This window comes from Equus caballus, chromosome 6 (assembly GCF_041296265.1).
Source record: "Equus caballus isolate H_3958 breed thoroughbred chromosome 6, TB-T2T, whole genome shotgun sequence".
NCBI lineage: Eukaryota > Metazoa > Chordata > Mammalia > Perissodactyla > Equidae > Equus > Equus caballus.
The window spans coordinates 6,013,989-6,037,945 of NC_091689.1; the positions used below are offsets into that span (position 1 = coordinate 6,013,989).

General features: G+C 42.7%; 1 protein-coding gene and 1 long non-coding RNA gene across 2 annotated transcripts in view; both read right to left on the reverse strand.

Moving 5' to 3' along the window:
* Window positions 1-8,871: 8,871 nt before the first annotated feature.
* The window catches only part of MREG (melanoregulin), a 55,262-nt gene continuing 40,176 nt past the window's right edge, over window positions 8,872-23,957 (reverse strand). Inside the window, exons 3-5 of the mRNA XM_023642292.2 lie at window positions 12,948-13,038; window positions 11,535-11,698; window positions 8,872-10,747 (exon numbers count right to left, since the gene is read on the reverse strand). Coding sequence (XP_023498060.1) covers window positions 10,613-10,747; window positions 11,535-11,698; window positions 12,948-13,038 — 390 coding nt within the window. The 3' untranslated portion in view covers window positions 8,872-10,612. The remainder of the gene's footprint in view (window positions 10,748-11,534; window positions 11,699-12,947; window positions 13,039-23,957) is intronic.
* On the reverse strand, window positions 13,040-23,541 carry LOC138924546 (uncharacterized). Its single transcript, XR_011439461.1, has 2 exons — window positions 23,401-23,541; window positions 13,040-18,122 (listed from the first exon to the last, which is right to left on the reverse strand). It is a non-coding gene; the product is annotated as an uncharacterized lncRNA (long non-coding RNA).

Here is a 23,957-nt window from a genome sequence, read left to right on the forward strand (position 1 = left end):
TGTAGCTGGCTTGCAGAGTGAGTCTGAAAAGTTGAGCAAAGTCCACAATTGCAGAACCTCCTGGGCGTGTTTAGGATTTGGGACTTTTTTCTAAGAATATTGCTTTAAGCAGGAGGGGACATGAGTCTATTGCATTTTTAGAAGATCACTTTGCTATGAAAGAACAGACAGGCAGGATGAAGAGAGGGCATGAACTATTTGCAGAATGTGAATACATCATCAGTGGCTGTTCCGCTGAAGCAGATACTCCTGGTTGCCTACCCAACAGCCATGCCCCCCTTCTTGCTTACTCGCAGGCTTCTATTTCTGTTCAAGGTGGTTACGTGCCCAGTCAAAATTATTCACCTTCTTAGACTCCCATTTAGTCATGGCTGGCCCCGTGACCCAGTTCTGGATAATCATACCTTATAAGTAGAACTCTTTTTTGAAGTGACAGTCACAGCTGACACATCCTTCGTTCCTTTGCTCTTACACCTTCCCCTTCCTGGATGTAGATGCTAAGTCCGGAGGTAACAGCCCTTTTGGAGCCAAGAGGATTAAAGTCACAGGTTGAGGATGAGGAGCAGGAAGCTAGCCACAGACTACACAGTTGATGCAGACCATGCATTCCAAGACTTCTTGTTGCATGAGACAAACAAGTCCCTTACGTGTAGGACTCATTACTCCTCACAGCTGAATCCAATCCTTACTTCACCCACAAATCTCTCAGACATCCTCAGACATAGCCGAATTCCAGAGCGAACACAGCCTCTGGTCCTCCTCCAAACGTGCTCCAGACATCCCTGCACTGAAATCTCCTGGAGGGAAGGAGTTACAGCTGCAGGGTCTGTCAGCCAGGCGATCAAGATTAACACTGTCATGGTAAGTCATGGTGATAGCATGTCCCCTTGATATGATGTGATAAAAATGGCACTTTACCTCTGTGGCCTTCCTCCCAGTGTCAGACAAATCCTGACTGAGGTACATTTTACAAAATATTTGACCAGTACTCCTCAAAAACAAGAAAAGCCCAAGAAACTGTCATGCCCAAGAGGAATCAAGGGAGATATGACAACTAAATGGAATGTGGTGTCCTGGATGGGATCCTGGAACAGAAAAGGAACATTAGGTAAAAACTATAGAAATCTGAATAAAGTATGGACTCTAGTTAGTAACAGTGTATCAATATTGGTTCACTAGATGTGATAAATGTACCATACTCATGTAAGAGGTTAATAAAATGGGAAACTGGAAGTGGGGTATATGGAAACTCTGTATTGTCTTTTCAATTTTTCTGTAAACCTAAAACTATTCTAAAATTAAGTCTATTAAAATGAATGTTTCCAGTCTCCATGCTAGTCCTACAGAATCCTACGATCTTGAGTAGGACCCAGGCACCTACACAGCTAACAAGATCCCCAAGTTTGAAAACTACGAATTTAGGCCTAATCTGGGACCCCTGCTACACTCAAAAGATAAGACCCTTCGGGCCACCTGTTCAGCTGACACAAAGAAAGAGGAAGACCCTCCAACAGAGAGGGATGTTCAGGGTATCCAACAGAAAATGTTCAGCTTCTAGAATAAAGCAGGCAATTCCTTTGTTGTGTGTATTTTATTGACACCAAATGCCTTTGGATAGAAATCACCAGTTCAATGTTTTGCCCCCAAATTGGATTTGAACCTCTGCAGTAATGATGCTAATAGAGTTACTTCCAATAAAATACCTGGACTGCATTTTTTTTTTTTTAAGATTGGCACCTGAGCTAACAACTGTTGCCAATCTTCTTTTTTTTTTTCTGCTGTATCTTCCCAACCTCCCCCGTACATAGTTGTATATCTTAGCTGCAGGTCCTTCTAGTTGTGGGATGTGGGACGCCGCCTCAACATGGCCTGATGAGCAGTGCCATGTCCGTGCCCAGGATCCGAACCCTGGGCCGCCGCAGCAGAGTGAACAAACTTAACCACTCGGCCATGGAGCCAGCCCCTGGACTGCATTTTTGTACTTCTGTTATCAATAAAGTGAAACAGTTTGTGATTTAATTGTTCTTACTTCTTGGCTTCCACTGCTACCACCATATCTCTTGGAGTAAAAGAGTAACAAAACTAATATTTATAAAGTTTTTCCATGGCTCTATTATAATTTTTCATCAGGCTTGAAGGAGCAAAATAATTACTTTCTGTAATGGATTTCTGACGTGAATACACAGAAATGCAGCCATTCATTAGCTGAATCCACATATATCAGGATCGAATTATATCGCAAAATGTAGCAGCGCATGCGACACCAGTGGAAGGTAGCATGGTGAGATGGAAAGAATATTAAACTAGAGGTTGGGGTCCCAGGTAGTAGGCCGTGTTGCAGTTACTTGCCAGCTGTTTGACTTTGGAGAAGTAACCTGACTCAATTTCCACATTGAACAAAATGAACGTTTTGGAATAAATGGCTTGGAAGTTCTCTCTAAGGTCTGGAATTTTGAGTCTGGAATCTCAAAGCCAGGAGTTAGTCTTGCACCTAATATCAGTATTGGAGAGAATACAGTATTAGAATTTGTATTTACAAACTCAAAATAATTCATAACTAATAACAGTAATTAATCACAAAATATAGGTGTAAAACTTTAGCAGTCTAAGTCCTTGAGAATTATATCCCACAAAATGAATTAAGGAGACACGACCAGTGTCAAAGCTTTAAACGCTGCCTTGCAATTCATTTTGCCTCTATTATGGATGCTGCCATGTGAGACAGGAAGAGACCACGGATGAAAGCTGACAACTAGTAGAGAAAAGAAAAGCCCCATAAAACAGATGTTTTAAACATGAAGCAGGTGTCGATGTTTATTTCTACCTGGCTGCTACATAGATTGACACTGTTAAAATTTCAAAGTAGGCGTTCTCCCTGTAGACAAAGGACAAAGGAAACAAACAGACAAGCCACAAAAGAAATAAAAGTGGTAAACAAGCATATGGAATAATGTTCACCCTAACTACTAAACAGACATGTAAATTAAGTCAACAAGAGGTACCTTTTTTCTTGGCCAATGTTTTTCCTGGTACATATCCCAATGATGACAAAGATACGGTGAAACTATATTTTTATACCTCAGTGCTAGAAAGAGCATAAATTGGTACAAACCTTTTGGAAAATATTTCCTGATGTACATAAAGAATTAAATATTCATACCCTTTGATTCTGCAATTCCACACAGGACAAAGTAATATGCATGAAGATGTTCATTGCAGAGAAAAATTGGAAACAACCTCTAAATGTCCAAAAATAGATGAAAGATTGTAAAATTTGTTATGTCTGCTCAGTTTAATATTATGCAGCTTTGTAAAAATGTGGCTCTCAGGGGCTACTTAGTAACAGAAAATGTTTATGACCTCTCAGTTCATGTATATATATTTGGCTTACATAATGTTTTTAAATTATTTTAGTAACCAATATTTTAAAATTTACATAAAAATTATGTTTGACTCTTGTCAAAAAATCATAATAAACTCGCAAAACTGAGCCCTTTTTACATAACAATCATTTGGAGCTGAGCAGTAAGTGCTCCCTTTAGACTAAGGAACACAGAATCGCCCTTGATTCACAGTCTCTACCCCGCGACCCTTGGAGACATTTGAGTTGGTGACCCCTGGCTTAACTTTAATAATCAGGATGTAAAATTGTACACATAAATTTCAAATATGCACATGAAAAAGAATGAAACCTCTCAAAATGTTATGAATGGCTGTATTAGAATTCTAGTATTATGGTTTGGTTTTTTTCCTATTTTAAAATTTTCTGCATAATTTACTTTTTTAAAAAAAGTAACTTTTTTAAAAAACGGAGTAGAAATTGACTTAAATCAATGTGAGCTTTCATCAAATGTCCAGTCTTTTAGTAAATATCAGTGATCTTCAGCAATTATAAGGGGAGGGCGAAGGCCATGTGTCTCCCTCCCCAGAATCCCGCAACCGGGAGGTATGTTACAATGAAAGCGAACCGTAGCCCAAATTCTTCTCAACACAGCACTTATTAGCCAGAAAGTACACATGTGCTTCCTGTAATCCCATGGAACTGTCCCTTTCTTTTCTCAGAACCCATGATAATGAAATGAAAGTTGGAAAGAAATGTGAGTGAAAGTTTCAATTTTAGGTAGACACCACAATATTCCAATCACCAAATAAGACACCATAGTGTTAGGGCTGTGAAGCAGGCACAGGACAAGTGGGGCCCTAGGCCTTAAGCGCTGCTGAGTTTAACAGGTTCTTAACACTTTCTTCCCTCAAAGATGACGGAGGCCAGTCTTTCTGGCTTATCTTGACTGCTGCTTATTTTATGATTGAAAATCATTCCTAACACCTTTTATGCAATTTAATGAACTGTCTGGTGTACATTTTGATAAGGATAATTGGAATGACTAAACAACCATCTTTGGAAGGTGGATTCCTGATTAGGATACTTCAAACACTAACTACATGACTGCTAGGATATATGATAAACTTCACTTATATACTTCACACTACTAATGAAAAATTTCTAAAGTAAATTGCTACCCAAAAACTATAGCTGTTGATTTTTGAAAATGTAATAATCTAGTATAGGTCCATGCTTTATCTAGCTATTATAAATGTCATAATTTTGTTTTCATATTTATAATACTGTTCTCTCTAAATTTAATCTCACTAAATACTTCTATATAGATGAGTAGAAAAATCAGAGAAACTTCATTTAGTTACTAAATTATCAAAGGATGAGACTCAAGCTAACACCTGGTTCCCTGACTCAATTCTCCACAGGCCAGGGGTCTAAACCCACATGTTAAGGGATTTGAAAACTGGGATGCCATGTGTCCATTTGTAGCATGTCCAAACAGAGTGTGGAGTAACACTCTGGAAGCTAACAGTAACAATTGTTGAGACACTGTAAGCAGAAAGTTCAAGGGACTGGCCACTTTCATCTGTACATGGTAGTGATGTGGAAATCATGAGTGTACTCCTTTCAGGGCAACTTAATTGAATTTAAACATATTTCTTGTGATATTAGTAATAGAAAGTGGTCTGAGGAAATGAACAAATGCGTTAATCCAATGGAAAGGAAGCCAGGCCTGTGTCATCCTCCTCTGATCACTGGAAAGTAATCGGATAAACCAGTTTCCCCAGCTGTCTATGCAGTCTTCTTCCAGACGTTACTGACTTTAAACAAGTAACTCCTAGAGAAACTTACATTTAATCTCTTAGCTGAAGAAAAGTAACTTTTATGATGGGTTTAAAAACCATTTAATCACTTATGTTAAATGAATTTACAAATAATGCTACCTACCTAAGCTAAAGTTTTAAAAATAACATCTTGATTTCAAAAGTAAATACATTTTTTAAATGATTTGTAATAAAATAATACATATTTCAATAGATAAATGCCCTGGCTTCATTATTCTAACACTATCAGAATCACTATGTATGTATCAGACTCCAGGATTGTATTGTTGACTCAAATACTGTCACAATTGAGTTCCCTGGGGAAAGGATGCTGAAATGGAGACGGATGGGCAAGTAGTTTTTTAGCAAATACTATGCAGGAGAGAGGGAAGGCAGGATTGCAGAAAATTTTACTGAGATGTAGTCACAAAAAGGCCTCAGCCAATCCAACGGGGAGCTCTGGAGCTGGGGCAACCCTTCATACCCCTGCACCAACGAACTAGGGAATAGATACAGGACGCCCCCGGACAGGGGAGGAAACTTGGGTGAGGCAAAGCAACTCTCATCAGTCGATGGCAATTCCCAGAGACTCAGCTGAGAGCTCAGACACCAATGCTGCCAGCAGCTGATGGAAGGGGTATTTCAGTCCCAAAGGGGACAGACCTGAGCAGTACCCCACATCATCCACTACAGTCCACCCCTGTGCTACTCAGACCACTTGCTTTTTGTGGCAAGTTCTGGGAAAGGCTCCTCTGGGAGCCTGGTGCATTTCTTTTCCCGAGGAAAATTACAGGGAAAAGGCTAATTGGACAATTTACAGCCCCATTGCTGCAGCTGGTCTCAAGGCGACACTAATACTTATCATATGTCTTCTCTAGATTCCTGAACACTACTCCTCAAAACTATCTAGGCCATCAAAAGCAAAGGAAGTCTGAGAAACTGTCAGAGCCAAGAGGAGCCTAAGGGAACATGAGGACTAAAGGCAATAAGGTGCCCTGGATGGGCTCCTGGAACAGAGAAAGACAGCAGGTAAAACTAAGATATCTGAATAAACAATGAACTTTAGTTAATAATTAAGTGTTTCAATATTGGTTCATTCAGCGGGCCAAATGTACCAAACTAAGGTAAGACGGTAATAATAGGGGAGACTTGGTGCGAGGCATATAGGAACTCTCTCCGCCATCTTTGCAACTTTCTGTAAATTTGAAACTATTCTAAAATTAGAAGCTTATTTTTAAAAATAACAGGCAAAACATTGGATTGCTGCTAGACTTTGGCCTTATGGCTTAGTTGGTCTGACAAAAACCCAGCTCATGATGAGCAGTTTCTCAAATGATGTGTAATTCCCCCCCGCCAATGTCATGGCCTTGCTCCAGGACCCTAGGTGGTCCGTGTTGTCATTCTCCCACTGAATTTCCCATATATTCCACATGGCATCTTTTCTTATCTCTAAGACTTTTGATACTAAGGGTCTGCAAGGTCCTATGATCCAAGCGCCAGGCCACTTGGCCATAGCCTGGACTGGCTTTGGAGCCCTTTTCTGCCCTGGATGCCACTCAGAGCTGGCAGTTTTTCATGTCACCCAGTTACATGGAATGCAGCAGTATTTCCAGGTGAGGACGCCAAGAGGCCTCCCAAACATTCTGCTGGCTCCTTAGAGGTGGGAGGTGTAAGATGAAATAACTCGACCCTTCCTTTGGAGGGGATATTCCAGAATATCTGTATATTCCAGACCACTGGACCCCTGAAAACTTCACTGCAGTGACAAGTCCTTGAGACTTTGTAGGATTTATCTCCCATCCTTTGAAGTGCACCTTTGCCAAGACCTCCAATGCATTTGCCACTTTGTACTCTTCAGATCTAATGTCAGTGACACAGATAACCAATGTGATATTCTGCAGAGTGTCCATATAGTCCAGGTCCCTTTGGACAATATTATAACAAAGGGTGGGAGAGTTTAGATAGCTCTGGAGCAATTCCATAAATGTATACTGTTGTCCATCTCAAGTGAATGCAAGCACTTTCTGATCTGCCTTTCTGGTGGATGTAGAAAGAAGATATCAATGGCCACACACCAAATAGCTGAATCTGTGTTAATTTATTCTTGCAAAGATTCCACATCTAGCTCAGCAAGTAGGGCTAACACTTGGTTGAGTTTTCAACAATCCACTTTCACTCTCAAGAATCTATCTAGTTTTCATAGAGGCCAGAGTGGTGAATTAAATGGAATTACAATGAGGACCAATACTCCTGCATCCTTTAGGTCTTAAGGCTAGCACTAATCTTTGCCATCTCTCTGGGATGCAATATTGATTTTGGTTTACTGTCTTAACCAAGGAGTAGAGCCATTTCAGAGGCTTCCACTTAGCTTTCCCATTACGACAGTTTTTAACCCAAAGGCCAAGAAACTAACGGTGGTCCTGCCAAGTCCCAAATACGTTCAACCCAATCATTATTGTGAAAGTGGGGAGATGACCATTGGGTAGATCCATGGGCTCAATGGATCTACTGAGATAGACCCGGGATAGGACTCCATTTATTATCTGAATCCCGTATGCCCCCATTCTAAAAGGCACTCTGTAATGATACTCTCGTCCCTGAGTATCAGTGTCAACTTGGATCTGGTGTCCCATGTCCTCAGAGTGTTTGTGTGTACTCCTTTCCCCAGTGTATAGTTGTCCAAGTAAATAACCATAGGTCCTTTTGTGGAAGGGCTAGAGGAATCATTGCCATATGCACTTGCAGTGGTGGTGCAAAGTCCTCCTTCTTGGGGATCCAGCCTTTCCTTCAGTTTCCGGGTCTGGAAAATAGCCAAGGTCTGGAAACTCGGCAAGAGGTCCTAACTTTTTATTAGGCTGACTGTGCCCTACCCATCTCCTGATCATCATCCTTGAGATCTTCTGAGGGGATAGCCTGAGCAATACTCTTATTGGCTACTCATCTGTTTTGCCCCCAGGGATGCCATATTCTGTTAACCACCTCCAAATCTCTCTGTAGGTAGCCCCCAGACCGGGCCACTCATTATGATAATTGTGCCCACTTTGCTTCTGACAGTGAAGCACTGCCACTGAGCCCCTATTTTTCTGTCTCCGTTGCCATCAGTGAACCCACTTCTGGAAGAGCATCTGGCCTGAACAGCTACACTGAGGTTCTCAGTGATTCTGTGCCCCTCACCAAGGCACCCCTTATCACTGCAGTGAATGCGGCCCCTGGGGGAACGTAAGAAAACACGACCACCTTATTGCTCTTTGTCATAATATGCATGAAATAGGAAATCAGGTGTGTGATCTGCAAACTACAGGGTTTTTTCCCCTGGTGCATATTAAAATAAATAACTATTGATATAAAAACATCCATCGACCACCTGAAATCGCCATGCACACAGAGATGAAGCTTTGAGAACACCACAGCAGTCAACAGGGAGGCACTTAGGAAGTCGGAAGCCCCTCCAGCCTCCTGCACATCTGTGGATGTCCATCCTGCTGAGCATCTTGTGACTTCTGAAGTGGTCACTTCGGTCACCCTCGAGCCTCTCTCATGTGCTGCAGTGTCCACTGGACTAGAGCACAGATCTGCCCCTTGACTGGCTCTAGAGTGAAGGGAGGTCCTTAACCCATCTGCCTCCCAGCTTCTTCACCCTGTAATGTAAAGGGATTATGAAAAGAATATCTGCTCTTTCTTATTTCTCAGAAACATAACACATCTAAGTGAAAAGTAAATACAGAAAGCTTTTAATTCTTTAGAAGAAAATTTCCTGGATAATTCCATGTGTTTTTATAATCATAGATAATCTTATACTCACTCATTCATTACCAAAAATAAAGACTATGGTTACAATTTATTCTCCATAGTGCACACAATCTTATCTATTTTGACATCAAAAAGGCAGAAAGACAAAACACATTCCAAGGACAGAGATGAAAACAATATAATTTGCAAAGACATTGCTGTTTATTTTATTGTTTGTTTTTGTTGTGTCACTGTTTGTAAGCTGCAAGAGCCTACAGAAGAATCGGAATATATCTGCAGGCTAAGTTTAAACAACACGAAAGGGCTTAAGCTCAAATATAAAAAATAAAACTTTTAGCTTACTTATTAACCTAGAAAGAATCTTCCTGAAATATGTCAGTTAAATTGGTCTACAACGCGTTAACAAATGGAGAGCATGGACCTCCTCTAACAACTACTTGAAACATTGTGTCCACTGCGAAAGGAGCTGGTCTAGAGATGGAAATTTTCAAGTCCCCTGGACAGACTAAATACCAGCTACTTTTTAACCTGAAGTCAGAACAACAAAATATGTAAAAGTAAAAATATTGCCATTGTTGTCAGCAATGTACTGATAAATCCTACAAGTTCTGAAAGTCTTCTCAAAAAAAAATGAACCATGATTTCTTGGCCAGCTCCTTGCTTAAGCAGTAAGTAACTTTTGAAGCTGGATTTCTCTATCCGTGGATAGAAGCAAGCTGTATTGACAGCATTGCTCCCTTTTGAAACTCATCTTCAGAAGGAAAGAGAGTCCAGCAACGACCTTCAACGTAACACTGCCTGCAGAGCTGCCAGTCTGCAGGAGTGGTCCCGGGGCAGGGGCAACTGTCAGCCGATAACCCGAAACAGATTAAAGAGAAGAGAAGGAAGTGGGGGTCAACTGTTTCAGTTTACAGATGGCATCCCAGATAAAATATAAAATATCAAGGGCTTATGGAGGAGAAATGGACAATATCCAAAAATGAGGTAACCAGATAGCAGTAATATTGGGAATTGAAGATGCTTGTACTACAAGTGAAGACAGAACTTCTTACACGTAACTGCAGGAAGTTGCTTGGGATCACTCTACTTCGAACTCACTTCTGAGCAGGACTCCTACACATTTCTACCGTCTGGTCTACTAGACGTCTGAATAATCATGACTGACACTCAAAATGATGCCTCTGACACCCTCCAGGGCTCTGTAGGTTCTTCCAGATCAAAGAAAGGTCACATAATGCCTGGTATTAATTTGGTGGTAGCCGATATTATATAACAATTACTTAAAAATTGCTAACGCATATTTGGGTTCAATGATAGCTCTCTCTATTAATCTTATTGTTCTATCAACTAGAATACCCAATTATCCCAATAGGATTAATTACTGGAGCTTATTGTACAACCAAAACCAAAACAGGGTCAATGGGTTCTCAGAATCTAATCACCCAAGATGAAACAGCCCACTGACCCAACTGTCTGATGCAACATCCTCAGATGGTTCAATGTGGCCTGAACATTTCATAAAGTCCTCCTGAAGACCAGATATCCAAACCCATAGGTTTCTGTAGGATTCAGAATCATTTTTCACCTAGCCAGCCCTAGTGAGCTAGCTAGCTCACTCTCTTCTATATGCTTTTGTCCAACTTCGGTTGGCTGTTGAGTTCCAACAGAAGAATTCCAATTCTGCCTCCCAGCCTCTCTTTCAGGGACTTGGAAATGGAAGGTAGTGCAGTCCTTTCTGGCCATCTGCCAGGCAAGGGGCCCCAGGCTTCTTGGGGTAAGTGCGACTGGCAATCTTAAAGAACTCTTCTGCAGCATCAAGAGCAATGAGACGGTCCTGACAAAAAATTAAAAATTTGTCAATTAAAAAACTGTCAAGGTAGGAACCAAGCCACATCAATGGGAAAACCAATCTAACGGTAACAAAACCCACGCTGAAATAATAATGAGCGAATAAAACATTTATTAAATTTTTCTCAACAAATTTAGAGACATTCCTAAATCCTTTACTTATATTATCCAAGGAATATTCCACTGCCCTTAGAGTCCTTTCAAATTCTTTTTCAGTCTTAGGTTATATTAACAATACTTCTCGCACCTCCTCACCTTACAAATGGTCCAAGCTGACTACACAGCACAATTGGCTGAAAAATACAGTCTCAACCCAGCCTCAGTAGGTCTGAGTGCAATCCGAAATCTGAATTTTTTTTTTTAAAGATTTTATTTTTTTCCTTTTTCTCCCCAAAGCCCCCGGTACATAGTTGTATATTCTTTGTTGTGGGTCCTTCTAGTTGTGGCATGTGGGACGCTGCCTCAGCGTGGTCTGATGAGCAGTGCCACGTCCGCGCCCAGGATTCGAACCAACGAAACACTGGGTGGCCCGCAGCGGAGCATGCGAACTTAACCACTCAGCCATGGGGCCAGCCCCCAAAATCTGAATTTTTAAAGCCCATCAGGTGATTCTGATGTTGCAGGCTACAGAAACCAGCACACAAGCTGCCAGCGTCATTGGCCACCTCATACTGTGGTGGAACTGGTGGCGTTGGCACGATAAGTATATGCAATAACACAAAAACACACATTTCAAGCAAAAGCAGAGCAGATGAAAAAATGCATCCACTTACCACAACAAAGAGATATCTCTCCGAGAGCTCCCAGCCTGTTGGGAAAATGTTGGTCTCTTCAGCCAATTTTAACAATATCTCTCGAGCTTTCCTTGTGTTTTTAGAATCACTGATGGTGCTGAGTTTCGTCACTGACAACAAAGAGTCTGCTTCCTTTTGAAAACCTAAAGTGAAAAAATTTACCACTCTTGTAAAGTAGTCACAAGGAGATGACTGTCCTGCAGGAGATTAAGAAGGAACCCGAATGTGGATTCTGAACAAACCTCAGGAAACTGCAGCCAAAGGCACCACCGCTGCTTCCTGGCTCAGTGTGAGTGGCAGGGTCTTTCTCAAAATTCGTTTGATGTTTCTTCCGGTTTAATTTTCTTTGTTAACTTTCCCTTCAGAGTTAAGCCTCACATACTCACCCACTGACAGCTCGCTGCCCTTTCTGGACTGAAACCCTCCTCCCACTCCCTACTCCTGCCCTGTCCCCAGAATTGCTACCCGCCTTTGTAGCTTGAGAACAGCCAAGTGGTCACCCCCAGGCCTCTACTTCTCCAAGCCCAGATGCCCTTCCCTGGAGCAATATGGTTGGCTGGTTAAAATTACTTACCCAGAGCTATAAAAGACTCACAGATTTACACCTGTCTGGAATAACTTACATTGTAAGAAGGAGACTGTTAAGTCAACAATATTGGGTGCGTAAATAGGGCAGAGGCCCGCCCCCGCCCACTGCATCCCAGCCAAAGCAATAGGGGCTGGCAACACGGCACCCAACTTTTGAAAATTTATGATGCCACGGTGTCATCTCTTTCCAAGCAGAAGGACTGAGGACTTCAAAATTGATAAATTCATTTTTTAAACCTTAAACAAGCTTATTTTACAGTGTGAGGGGCTTGTTTATTGTATCGCGAACCTTATTGTATCGCGAACCTGGAAGAATTCAGAAAAACCAACACCAACAGCCACTCTCACGCCACGGGTGCTTTTCCCAACTGGGAAGCTTTTCTACCTTTTAGTCCTTCTGAATCTTGCTGTCTTTCTTACACACAACATATCTCCCAGCCTACCTTATCTTATAAAGCTTCTACTAATCGGTCACTCACTTTCATCTAATTCACTCGATGTACACGCCAAAAAGTTTAAGGTAGCGCCCATATGACTCCCCTGCCCTGTCTGCTCAACACAGAGGACAGATGGAGTAGCATATGGCTGAGCACGTCCTTAGGGCCTGGGCTGGTGATAACAGAAATATCAGATGTTTATGCTCGAGGATACAAGAAGAACAGGATCAGGAAAATAATTAGCACACAGGAGCCTTAATTAGTCAATTACTGACATCCCTTTCCTAAAAACCATGGTGAAGGAAGCGACCAGGAATAACACCACAACTAGTTATTTTTACAATTCCCTCGTCAGTTGCAGACTCACCTAAATCTTCTAAAATGCGTTTCCACCTATTTCTCACTTCCCTTCGAATCTGTCGCAGGGTGTAGATATCATAGTTGAGCTTTTGCCACTCCTGTAGGAAAATAAAAATTCAGTTTTATTTTTATCTTGGGCTTAAACCTCTATGTAAGTCCCAAACTTAAGCTGTTTAAACATGTGGCTCTCCTCTTCACTAATCTTCAAACTAGATCTAAAAGAAGAGAAGGGGACGGGTGAGAGGGAGTCCCCGGGACGCGTGAGCTACCGTTTCTGCAGAATCTGTGATGTACCAGGTGCTATGACACCTCACGCAAATTGTCCTAATTAAACTCTTCACATATCTATTCTCTTAACTTCACCGATCTCACCTGCAAAGAGAGGATGACAATAGTTCATATTCCACCTAAGAGTGTTTTAAAGATTAAACAGAGAAAAAAGCACAACATCTGCTCATAGTGAGCACCTAAGAAAATCCACGTATCATTAACGCCATTTTATAGATGAAGAAACTGAGTCCCAAAGAGGGTAAGCGGCTAATCCAATATCATCCAGCTAATAGGCATCAGAAGTGGTATTTGAATCCAGGTCTGACTCCAAAATTCCCGAGAAAAACGACATGCGACGAATTCATGTCTTCCTTTGTTATCAGAAGAAAGGAGACCTGGGGGTCCCAAGCTTCTTATTTCCAGCCAATGTTTCCTTCACCTTATCTCAGCATCGCTCTCTTTCATTTATATCCCCACGATAGGAGGAATCTTTTAAGCATTCAGCAGAACTATGAAAAGGTTATCATTCTGAAAATTTCAATCTTATCAGGAATAGGCCATCATGTTGGTCCCTAAACAGAATTTGAATCTTTCAGGAGCGTTAGAATCTTTATGAAGCTAAGCATTCCTTTAAAATGTCATGGAAATTTATTTTTAAGGAGGCTTGACTATATAAAACAGTCATTTTACAGAGCATACCTTTTCCTCTTAGCAAAAACATTAACCATACAACTATCCTATGCACAGCTTAAGAACATCATTCTAAATGCTCAATTTAAGACTCAAGTTATGTGATATTTTGACTTTTCTAACTGAAAACATTTCAGTGATGCCATTACTTCACTACTCAGCTCCTTCCAAGGCTTGCTTGCTTATTGCTAACCAGCGTTCACAACTGGTTAAGAGAAATCAATTTAGCTGCCATTCACAAACTCTTACAGGTACACTTTGGAAAAGAAGAGCTAGCAAAATAAAGTATGTTTTGTTATGACTGCATTTTAGATCTTCTATCTAAAGATATGTCATCAAAAGGCCATGGATTTCAGTTATTTTCTAGAAGTCAGGAAGTGGTGAATTTGAAGATTCTTTCCTGGTTCTCTTTTTTTGACCAAAGGCATGTAGGCATATGCATGTGCATGCATGCATGGTGATGGGGTTCAGGGACAGTGTGTGACCCTGGAAGAGAGCAAAGTTAACTGAGTCATCTCAGAAATATGCAACCCTGACCTCATCTTTAGCATCATGTTAAACCACACCTATCCAATCCCCCTCAGAACATATCAGTCATGGGGAATAAAATCAAGTGTTGTGGTTTTCATTGGATGGGCATACACTGACCCTTCGGTATGTAGCATCTTGGTAGGAGCATGGGTGCTAGAGCCAGACTTCCAGGTTTGGATCCCAGCTCCCTTATTTATTAACAGCCTGAGTTTGAGCAAGTTGGTAACATCACTGTGTCTCAGTGGCCTCGTCTGCAATATGTGGAGAGTACTACAACCTACCGCACTCGCTTCCTGTAAGGACCAAATGTATTAATGCAAACCTTGAAAATGCAGTTTGCTGCACATTCTCCTCCAAATCAGTGCAGGCACAATTAAGAAACAATCTCCCAAAACTCAGGATGATTTCTATTACGGGGCTTGAGGCCATGATACATGACCCCACGCAATATCTCATTTGTGAGGACCTCTGGAGGACCAATTTCTCTGCTCTTGACATCAGGTCCGATTTCACTTTTCCTGAAAATTGTTTCACCTTTCTGGACATTATGAATTTTATAACTGCTAAGTTCCATGCTGACCTGAAAAGGTAGGGTCCTTTCATGGAAAATTCGTAGGATTTTGAAAGCATTTTTGAATTATCAAAATTTTTTACTACTTGTTATGTCTTTATCATGTTTTTCCTATTTCCTCCTCTTCTTCTGGTTTGTGCTATCTCACTGTATTTTCACGTAAATTGCCTTAAGTCCTTTGTGATAAAAAGGATATAAGTAAATGAAATATTACACAGAGCGGCGCTGGGCTTATTCTCAATGAAACTGACCCTCCTTGCAGGACACAATGAAGAGTAATCAGACTGTCAGTCACACTTGATTAGAGACCCACACATCAAGAACAGGTGAGCTGCTTCAAAGATTCACACAACCTTAAATTCTGAAACAAACCACTAGGTGGCTTCACTAACCTGCGATTAAAGGTCTCTGCTAATTTTTCTTTTAGCTCCTAAGGCTGATGCCTCAGACCTTGTTCCCTCAACTAAGTGTAGCCCAATCGCAATTTTTCAGAGACCCGTTCATCACTGGTGACCCAAGCTTTTCAATCTTTCTCTTCCTGCTGTCCATGTATCAGCTATTTCGCTATTCCTAAAGACCAAGCCTGAGCTTTAACAAATTCATTCCATTTCAGTGTCTGTTACTCTGATACAGTGCTGGATGGAGAAGCAACAGTATGAGATTTAAAAATCTGGTGAGCGTGGATCCACACATGGTGCGTGTGTGCTTCTTAAGATTAGTGGAATAAACTATTTTCATCCATCCATATTATTGCCGTCTTTTTTGACAGAATAGTCATGGATAATCAAATATCAAAGTATCTGGAAGTTTTGTACAAAGTTTAAAGCTCTAAGGCCAGCAGCAGCTTGGGTAAGATTTTAACTAAGAATTGGCTTTTGATAAAATAAATAGTAAGAAGGGAATATGAATTCCTCTTTACCATATGACCCTAAAGGATAGACTCTAAACACAGCAAATGAGAAATGGTGATGTACAAAACCTTATCCACAGTAAAGAAACTAACTCACCTAATTCCCTGGCATTAGAGAAAACAAGTCCTGTGATGGCCTTATACAATGTTACATTGTAACCATTTATTTCTAGACAAATAATTTGAAATTAGCATTTAAAGATCAGTTACATATTCTTCACCAGTGAGTGGAAACTCAAATCCTCTAGACATCCAACGTTAGTCTTATCTTCCAAAATAATCTTTTGCTTCTTTTCTCATAATTTCTGAAATAATCATTGTGATGCTGTGGCTGGAAACATTAACAATGAGTAAATTTGCAATGGTGTAATAAAAGCAATAATGCAGAATTAATGTCATAAGATACCCGGGAACCAAGTCAAACTGAAAAACACGTGATTGAAAATGAATAACTGAAGATGCTTAGAGCTGAATTCTTGAGGTTTTTCTCCTCTCTAGCTGTCAGCCAAATCAGATTAGGGCGCCAGAAAAGAAGGTAGAGGCAACAGCACAAAAGGCAGAACAAGGCTCAATCTCCTGCAGCCGTCAGGAGCTCGTTCTCCTCCAGCTTTCGATCCCATGAGCTGAGCTTGACCTTGAGTTCTGATTTAAGCAGCTGGGATCATTTTCTCACACATGAAATTAAAACATTTTATTCTTATTCCACTATATTATTGTGAGGTTGTGGATAAATGGGACAGTTAAAAAGTACTTTTCATTTCTTCTTAGAAAGGTGATTTATAGATTTAAAGAAATGTACTCTAACAGATTACAGATATTTTAAATCATCTTAAACTGTTAGGAACAACTTCAAAAGAGAACAATTTCTTTTTAGTTATAAAAATATTATCACACAGAAGTAAAAACTCAAAGAGAACCGGAAGGTATAAAATGAAAACTAAAAGTCTGCTTTCCCATCCTCTTCTTGTCTTACTCCTCAGAGGTAATTACTTTTGAACATTACTTCTTCCTCTTCCTCCTCCTCCTCCCCCCCCACCTCTTCCTCCTGCTCCTTCTCCTCTTCCCCCACCTCCCCCCACCCCGCTTTCTCCCCTTCTTCCTCCCCCTCCTCTTCCTCTTCCTTTTCTCTTCTGGCAGCTACTTCCATAATTCCAAATAATAGGCTCATACTTCCAATTCCTCACATATTAACTTTAAACTTTCTTTGTACTCTCTGCTATGGACAAAGCATAATTTAGTACTTCTGCACTTTCTCTCTCTCCTGTTCTCTCTCATTGCAAGGGAGGCTGGAAAAGTGGGGGAACATCATCAGTAGTATTTGAACCAATCGCGATCCATCCCCTGGGGCTGTCACTTTGCCGCCCCAAACCAAAGCTGGGTTCTGGCAGCAAGAAAGAAAGGAGGGATACGGACACTGGGGTGGCTAATACGTCAGCAACTAATGTTTGCCACAAGCAGATATATGACGTTTGCTTCCTTAATACCTGTTTTCCCCTTCTCCCATCAATCTGTCAAGTTCATCCAGATTTTCCTTTGGAGAAAGTCACACATTCTCAGCCCACGAGTGGACACTGATTGGCTTAAGCCAACAAATCCACCTTTGGCTGTGCATTAGAATCAACCAGGGAGCATTTTAAAATACCAATGCATGGGATCCACCTTCCAAGCCAATGAAATCAGAATGCTTTGAGGGAGCCAGGTTTGAAATCCAATAACTTAAGCCAATCAGCATACCCCACTGGCTCAGGATGGACACATACCCAACTCGAGCCAAGGAGATGCAACAAAATCCATGGGGCTCTGGAAGCAATCAGGAGTGGTGTTCCCTCCTCCCCTGGATGACGCGGTGTGAGGGTACAAAATCCAGAACCGCCCCCATCACTTTTACTATCCTGAGAAGATCCAGCCTAAGGAAGAACTCAACACTCAGAGGAGGACAAAGATGAAAGAATCACAGAGAGACAGAGCGTAAAGACATCCTGGGGGCCAGCGCGGTGGCACAGTGGTTAAGTGCACACGTTCCGCTTCCGCAGCCCAGGGTTCACAGGTTCGGATCCCGGGTGCGGACATGGCACTGCTTGGTAAAAGCCATGCTGTGGTAGGTGTCCCATGTATAAAGTAGAGGAAGATGGGCACAGACGTTAGCTCAGGGCCAGTCTTCTTCAGCAAAAAGAGGAGGATTGGCAGTAGTTAGCTCCGGGCTAATCTTCCTAAAAAAAAAAAAAAAGACATCCTGGGCCTGAGGATCAAATCTCATCTAAAGTCAGTGCTACTTCTGTAACTCCCTATCATCAAAGCCAACTCCACTCAGGTTTAGACAATGAGTTTTTTCTGATCCCTGCATTTGAAAAATTCATGTTACAAAGACCACTCACTGAGTACATAAACAAAAATGAAAATATAAACACTGCACAAAATATTAATCTCATATTTTCCTATCTCTAGCCCCTGGGGGAAAATGTTCAGCACATAGACTACTTAGCTGGGGTTGGATAAGGCTTACAGAGAATGCAGTGTTAATGGCTATGCCTGGATCCCAATCTTTATGTCCAGGAATGCCTTAGGCAATGACACAGATGTAACAGCAGCCCCTCTGTATCCAGGGATTACTCTATGGTGCCTCCGCTGAATCCTGTCCATCAGAGCAGAGCTTCTCACTCTGGCAAGACTGCTGTTACCACCCAGGGGAGAAGGTGGCTTATATCTCGTTGGATAACTTCTTCCAAAGATCTGGGGGAGAGGGTCCAACTATGACTAGCTTAACCACTCAACTGCCTTACAAAGACATGTTGAATCCTTCTGGCTGGATATAATGATCAGCTCAACGTTAACTTTTTTTTTTAATTGCAGTTCTCAGTTCTTTTATTTTTTTTTCTGGGAAAGATTCGCCCTGAGCTAACATCTGTTGCCAATCTTCCTCTCTCTCTCTTTCACTTTTTTTTCCCTCCCCACAGCCCCATTACATAGTTGTATGTTCTAGTTCTAAGTTCTTCTGGTTCTTCTACGTGAGCCGCCGCCACAGCATGGCTACTGACAGATGAGTGGTGTGGTTCTGAGCCCGGGAACCAAACCCTGGCCACCGAAGCAGAGCGCCCCAAACTTTAACTGCTAGGCCATCAGGGCTGGCTCAAAGTTAAAATTTGATCCATAATAACTTTGAGCCAAAACCTATTCACCATCTGAAACCAAGCATTAGGACAACCTTGTCAACTGTCTTTCCTGGATGGTGAAAAACTATCTTCAGAGGAAGATGCTCTGAAACTGGGGCTGAAATCTGCCTCATCTTCTTCACTCCATACCCCAAGATCAGAAAATCACAAACGGAACTTTAAGAAATGGTCCTTATTATATTTGATCTGCATAAAAACCCAGCAAGAAGGTCTTTCCCAAATTTTACATGAAGTTATGTAACTTTCCCCATGCCAGAGTTCATATCCAAGTGCATCTAATTCCAAAGCCACATACCCTAAAAAAAAAGAAAGAAAGAAACAGAAAGGAGATAGAAAAGAATGACTATTGTCGCTTCCCCAACACAGCTTCTTTTTTCTTGTGCATTGATTGTTTGTTTGTTTAAGTTATGTAATACATTCGATTTACAATCCAAAAAGTACTAAAGGCTGTGTCCTCAGCCACCAGCGTCTCTCTACAAGTAATAAATGTTACCAATTTCTCCTGTACCCTTCCATTTTTTCCCATAAATGGTAGCATGCTATATCCTGCACTTTTCACTTAATAATATATTTTAGCAATCACTGTGTATCAGAATATAAGGTTCCAGATCCTTCTTTGACTTGACTTTTTGACCATCTGGTGTAGACAGAAACAGTATTATAATAAACATATATATTTGTTTCATAGAAAATAGTCCCCTAAAAAATCACAGTATGTTCCTAAATGTGCCTTAAAACTAGAAAATGCCTTAAGACTTTCTGCCTTCTAGTCATTCTTTCTAACACCACCATCAAAAAGTAGTAAGTACGCACATGTGTCATGCACTATATACATCCCTTTGGGAATTTCTACTTCAACGCAACATCGACATTGAAAGAGGACATCATGCTACTGTGGCCATCACAACACTGCAGTACAGAACTGAAACATCTAAATCAGGAAGCTACAAAGTGAATAGTAGCCAAATACTTTTACTTGAAAGTGACAGCTTCTTGGTCAAATGCATTCTTTGAACATTGTAACTGTTGTCTCTCTCCTTTCAATTTTCACCAATTCATATCATCTTAGGCTACTTTAAAACGAAAAGAGAGTCTCTAAAAGACAGAAAAATCATACAGACTGCTTCTCCAATTTAGTTTTCTTTCATGTGGTATGTAGTGGGAAATGTCAGGTAAGTAAGAAAAAGACGTCATACACGGGTGTCTGGATTTTAATGTCTCTAACAGATTCTCTCATGCTTGCTCTTCATGGAGAAATGCAAGATGGATAACGTAGACTAGGATAGCTGGGCAGCGCTGACGAGTACTCAAAACTGTGGGCGTCAGTCTGCAGAGAAGTTTTTAGTGATACACGAAAGGGCTCAGTTTCAGGGCTAGTCATCACTTTCATCAGTGACTTTGTGAAGTCAGAGATCACCAAAGTAGGGGGGGTAGCTAAGACACAGAATGAGAAAATCAAGATTTGAAAACATATAGCAAATAAAGCCTACAAAATAAAATCTATAGGTCAAAAGTTATTAGGAATAAGTAAAAATATATCCTACTCTCAGGTTGAAAAACATCAACACAACCAGGGGCTGGCCCCATGGTGTGGTGGTTAAGTTCAGCGCTCTCTGCTTTGGTGGCCCAGGTTCGTGGGTTTGGATCCCAGGTGTGGACCTACACCCCTCCTCAGCCATGCTGTGGTGGTGACCCACATATAAAGTGGAGGAAGACTGGCACAGATGTTAGCTCAGAGATAACCTTCCTCAGCAAGAAAAAAAAAAATCAACACACCCAAAGCACCAGGTGCAGGGACCTCCCTACACAGCAGTTCATGTGAAAGAGAGACCTAGGGGTTGATTAAACTGGAAGCTCCAGGTCCAACCAAAATGTGGCATTTGGTCTGCATTTATTGGGCATCTGCTTTGTGCCAAGCACAACACTGGGCTCACAAAAATAAATAGCACGTGGACCTCCTGCTCTAAAGGAATGAAAGTGTAGACAAAAAACTAACGTAATATTACCCTACACTCACTGAAGCATTGCTCACAAGGAAGGGGTAATCAATGCAGTCTGCACAGAGCAACTGGGGAACTGCCCGAAGAGGGATGCGGTCACCCAGCATGCAGCCAGGAGAGCGACGAAGATGAAGGGCTCAGCAACCAGGTGACGGTGGCCGGGCTGACAGATCTGCAAACCACAGGACCTTGGAAGTACCCGAGAACATCCTTCAAGCTTCAATAGCTGCGATACGGAAGAGGCATTCCTTTCCTTTTTCGTACATAGCTGCAAAAGGCAGAACGATGACTACGAGGTGGAAGCCACGAGAAAGATCAAAGTAAGAACTTTTTATTCGGAATGAAGGCTTCGAAAGAGAAGGAGCCCTCCAGCACGGGAACTCTAAGGTCTAATTTCTATACTTTATGTAGAAATACACTATAATTTCCAGAACTATAATTTCTAGAGGCTCTTTCAACATAATACATTTTTCCTGTATCACCAGAAAAAATCCAAAAAGAATTTAAAGGCATTTACAAAAAAGGAGATAGACAGAAATAGAGCGATGGATACACAGGTAGACAGATAATATTGATAGAGCGTCCCAGGCACGCTCTAAGCTCTGCGTTATTTACTTGGTTAGTTCTCATAACATGATGTGCTACTCCATGAGGTGGATATTATTATAACATCTTAAGAACGAGGAAACTGAGGCTCAGAGAGGTGAAGAAACTGGCCCAGTGCACACCAGAAGTGAGGAGCTGGGACTGCACACGTGGGCGTCTGGCGGTAGGGTCAATGCACTCAGTCACTGTCCACACCGCCTCTTCAAACAGGAAGAGTGGGTTGGGGGGGGGGGTGAGCAAGGTGGGAGGTGGAAGAAAAGAGGACAGAGGACTAAAGAGCGGTTGACTAAAGAGGAGACCGAGCTGAAGCCACAGGAGCCGTCCCGGAGGAGGAACTAAGAAAACACAATTGAAATCTTGGGAGAAAATAGAACATTTTTAGAGGCAAAGTATCCCTCGGCCCTAGCCCAGAAGGCGGCGGACCCCAGAGCGTCCTCTCCAGGGTGGACACAGTGGGACACTGTGCTCAGTTCTGTCTCCCCTCCCAGAGCGGGTGGAAGGACCTCGGGCCCCTCCCACTTTTCCTGTCCCTTTCTTCTCCTGTCTGCCTTGTTCCCACTTCACCTCCGAGCAGTGAGACGAAGGCAAAACCACCGCCTTCAGGACGCAGGGGTGGTAGGGGGCGGCAGACGCTGCCAAGGTCTGAGATCCAGCCAAGGCCTCCAGAGACTCACGTGACAAACCACAGTTTCACTGGCTCACATGATGGGCTTCCTCCCCCACAGCTGATCAGCTGGCATCTTTGGACAGATGCCCAACAGCTTGAACCTCATCTGCCAAACCCAAGAGAAAAAGGATTTTGCAAAACTAGCTCACTCTTCCTAAAAGGACAGCTGGTTTCACTGACGTCAGCAGCCACACGTGCCCTTCACCCTGCTCTCTCCTCAGCTCCATCCACCCTCCTCCCTCCCTTCACTGCCACATGGCTCAAAGGGGGGATTCCCCCAGCCCGTCTCACTGCCTCCTCATTCCCTCACGCCAGCCCCGTCGATCGGCCGCTGCCCAGGGTAGGTGCTAAGGTACTTTCCTCATCTCACTAGTGACTGAAAGGGAAACTGTCCCCTAGTCCTTCCAGAGGCCCTGACCTTTTCTAAAGCATTGAATCCTGATGGCCACCCCCTTCTTATGCCTCCCCAGGTCTCTTTGGGGAAGGGAAAAAGGAACGAGCATCTCAGTGCCCATGATACACAGGCACTGACGCCTCCACCGCCCTGCAAGGCGGCTGTTAGAATCCCCGAGCTGTAGAGAAAGGTCCAGCTTGTTGCCTAGCGTCCCTCGGCAGCAGGTCTGAGATGCGGGATCTGCACCTCTCAGTGCCGCCTCCCGCCGAGCTCCCTCACTCTCCTCCCTTTCCTTGGCTCATTCTCCTTCTTCCTTTGCCTCTTCCTTTCATGCAGCCCTTTCCCAAGGCTCTGTCTTGGGCCTTCTCCTCATCTCCATCTCCCTGGGTAACTTCCCCTAACGCCTCCACTTCTGTTGTCATTACTTCTCTCTTCTCTGTCAGGGACTCCCCAAGTCATGGTTTTTTGCCCTGCCTCCGGGCCCCAGCTCCAGGTCCCGATTTCCTCCTGTCTGCCGGATGTCTCCATGTGGATGGGCTGCTGACCTGGCCACTCAACAGAGCCCAGTGAGACCCCCACCAGCGCCCACGCCAGCGCCATCCCTCTTACACTTCCAACTTGGTTACAGGGCTCCTTCCCCTTCAATCCTACCTTCTGAATCCAGATCAGTCACCTCGTCCTGTTGATTCTCCCTGTCACAGGTGGTCTCTCTTCTTTTCCCACTGCCTCAGCTTTAGCTGGCCTGAACAGCTGCAAGAACTGGTCCCTCTGCTTCCAGAAGCCAATGTCTGCAACCTCCTCCCAGCCAGCTGCCCTCCCAAAGGTCACACGGGGTCACTCCCCTCCCTGTGAACTTCCGTGGTTCCCCAGGGCTGACTGAATCACATTTCAGTCCCCAGCAGGCTCTCCACAGTCTGACTCCCAGTCTTGTTCCGACCACGTCCTTCCTCTCATAGTGTGCCCCGCGACATGGGACCACCCCTCCACTCCCTAGGGCACCCTGAACCTGTGTGCCTTCAACCACACCCACTCACCTCCTCCTTCTGCTGCCATCGAATCCTCTTCACCCTTCAGGCTCAGCTCCAAAGCCACCACCTTGAGAAGCCTTCACCTTTCTTACCAGTTGAAAGTAACTCCTGCTTCTTTTGACATTCCTGAGCTCCTTTATAAAACCGTTGTAGAGTTATTTTTGTTGTTAGTGCCATTGA